We start from the raw sequence: 2,925 nt of genomic DNA, 5'->3' as shown, positions 1-2,925 counted from the left end.
CCAGCAAACCGTACCCCGGCGACAGTTTCTACGACTTCGTCACAATGATGGCTGTCACCACAGGGACTGTGTGCGTCAACTTAAGGAACATACCATACGCGCCTGTTGTGTTCCAGGTACATACCTCAGTTGAAAGATTAATTTTTTAATCTCCTGTGGAGCCCTCTTTTGGTACGAAATCTAGAAATGGCATAACATGCGTCACTGGATTGGTCATCAAATCAAAACAAGTGAACTTATTATGATAGTTTTGCATCTAATAAATGAACTCCGGATAAAAGAGACCTACTGTTATTTGACGTCGGAGTCGTCGTAAAGGAATGCGCCCGAACCACTGCCTGGAGTTAAGGAGGAAGGTGGAGAACTACTTGAGCGTAAACCAACTTAAAACTTAAGTCGGCGCCCAGGTGCGAGTAAGATAAGAAGACAAGATGGTTAATTATTTGTATCAGTGGGAATTTGTTTTGGTTGTACGGGAATGGTCAAAAACACATTCATAGAACTGAAATGTGAGGCATTGTGGTGAAATCAGGCGCTCGTCAAAATAATGAAATCGAAGAAATCATCATTTTTTTCGCCGGTTTGGCGATCAGCTAAAAGTTACGGGATGTTGAAAATGTGTTTGAGTGAAAGGTGAAGGGGTGGGTTGGCGGAGAACAGGGAGGGGGGGGGGAGGTCTGATCACCAAATTTGGTAGATTATGAAAGAACTGTTTGCATTCAGAATCTGTCACATTGAAGTAGGCATTAAGCTATTTCCATTTACAATTGTAAAGTGAATGCGTCCAAGGAGACCTTTTAATGAGCTTGTTCATACTTGAAGTTTCATCCACCTTGTTCTATTTTTCATCGTTCAGAAAATAATGATATTATTATTGTCTTCTAATGTCATTATATTGCGTCTCACTTTCTAACTTTAGTTGTCAAAATACAAATCTTTTTCACTTTTCTAGCCTTATCTTACCTTATGTATACTATCTTATCCTGTGTTTTACTTTATTAAAAATGGATGGTTGGCGGGTTCTCTTGTGTGATCTGCTTCTTCTTTCCTAAGATACATCGTTGGTCCATATTTCTAATTCTTCCTGTTTGTGTTTGTTATTCTCATGTATCATCTGTAACCTTCGGCACTTTTATGACATTAAAGTGTTGCAGGTGTGCCGTAAAACATTTACTAACATTTTATTGATATTGATTGTTTTAAATTCTATTGTATAAGAATAAAATATACCCTATTGTCTAATCTAAACTTTTCTAACCTTACCTCATCTCAGCTTGTCTTCTCCATACACTCTCTATTCCTTTTTTTCTTACTTGATTGCCCCCCCCCCCAACCATCCAGGACGACCCAGCACGAGCCAACAAGACAGAGGATGAGATCATCGCATGGACGTGGTGGGAGTTTGTCTCCAACCGCTCCGACAATCCTGAATGGCTGCTCAGACTACCCATGACCAAGGTCAGCCAATCACAGATAGGATTACTGACGCAAATCACGTGATTTCGTTGTGTCTTAATTGGTCAATGCATGATTATTTTTTAACTTCAATTTTACGCCGTTTTCATCCCGTGTAAATACCGACGTTTCAAATAGTACAGTTTAGTAAAGAGCCTATACATAACAACGTCGGTGATATATTATGCCTCAACAGAATGTTGAACGCCAGCCACGTAAATCGTATTCTTTAATATTGGTGTTTTATGCCCCCATAAACGCAATTTAGGTCACTTAAAAGGCAGGCTTCCGACCCTGTCTGCCAAGGCCAGCCAACGTGGGCAACATCGTAACTGAAGGACCGAGATACTCAATAACATGTTTCGTCACTTGGTAATCGAACTCGGGTCTCTTGCGTGCGACAGCGAAGAGTCTAACTGCTATACCATATCTCAAGAAGAAACAGGCTGAGAAATGAAAAAGTAAGAGCAACTATTGGCACGGAGTCCTGTCTGCATTTGAAAGACAAACAGAGAATAAAATGACTTGGTCACCTGTCACGAATGTCAGCTAGCCAACCAAACTCGAGAGCTTATGACACCAAGCCATAGGCTATAAAAGAAGACGTACACCACGCAAAAGATGGATTGAGGAAGTCAAGGAAACCCTGAGAAATGATAATATCCCAAAAGAAAGAGCTACAGAGTTGGCCTACAATAGAAAACTGCATCTTCTCTTGACGCTGAACCTCAACAGATGAGGAAAAAGTAAAAGTAAAGTAACAAAACAGTTATTTCATTCTTAACACTGATGGAAAATTCGGTAAGCTGCTGAGGTTTAAAGGTAATAATTATATTATTCAATTTGGGTTCTATCATTCACATTTGGAGTCTCTTCCTGGTGTCAAATAATCTTTTTCCAGCTTGGTGGAGGAACTAAAAGGAATTGAAGTACCTTTCCTGAGGGTAGCTAAAGCCCCTCCATTGAAAAAAATGACACCTTTCTCTTTCTCTATCTATCTATTTCTCTTAACTTTCTCTTACTGCCAGGTCCGAGAATTGAGTTATGAAGCAGGTCTAAAAAAGCGCATTCCTGCGTTTCACAAATCCCAGTTTATTATAAGACCAAAAAAGGCTACTTTTTTGTTTGAAGTAAGTGGTTTGTTTGCGCCGCTGTCCCCTCTCAACCTTGAACATTATTGACCCTACAAGGAGAGCTGCAGTGAGCTGATCTCGAGGAGACCTTTATGTTTACAAAACACTGACCTCCCCTTGACACTCTCAAAATATTTTTGTTTTTTTTTGGTCTCAGCCACTCGAACTTGGTGGATTCGATGAAGAAAAATGAATTACCTGTTTTGTTTTTGTAAGTGTTTTACGGCGCTCGCAACTGCATAACGTCGGCCTTGTGATAAAACCGGCTAACCCCAGCGAGGTAAATTTTACAGGAGAAGGAAAAAACTGTTTTATTTCAAAACAAAGGCGTCTAGCG

At 40.1% G+C, this 2,925-nt stretch overlaps 1 protein-coding gene across 1 annotated transcript in view; it reads left to right on the top strand.

The window, feature by feature from the left end:
• The window catches only part of LOC101861774 (autocrine proliferation repressor protein A), a 29,545-nt gene that overhangs the window by 1,465 nt on the left and 25,155 nt on the right, over positions 1 to 2,925 (top strand). The window contains exons 3-4 of the mRNA XM_035972908.1: positions 5 to 116; positions 1,342 to 1,458. Of these exons, the coding sequence (XP_035828801.1) occupies positions 5 to 116; positions 1,342 to 1,458 (229 nt within the window). The remainder of the gene's footprint in view (positions 1 to 4; positions 117 to 1,341; positions 1,459 to 2,925) is intronic.

Source organism: Aplysia californica, unplaced genomic scaffold (genome assembly GCF_000002075.1).
Source record: "Aplysia californica isolate F4 #8 unplaced genomic scaffold, AplCal3.0 scaffold00899, whole genome shotgun sequence".
Classification (NCBI taxonomy): domain Eukaryota; kingdom Metazoa; phylum Mollusca; class Gastropoda; order Aplysiida; family Aplysiidae; genus Aplysia; species Aplysia californica.
Note: the sequence above shows the minus strand (reverse complement) of the source record. Positions and strands in the feature narration are given on the sequence as shown.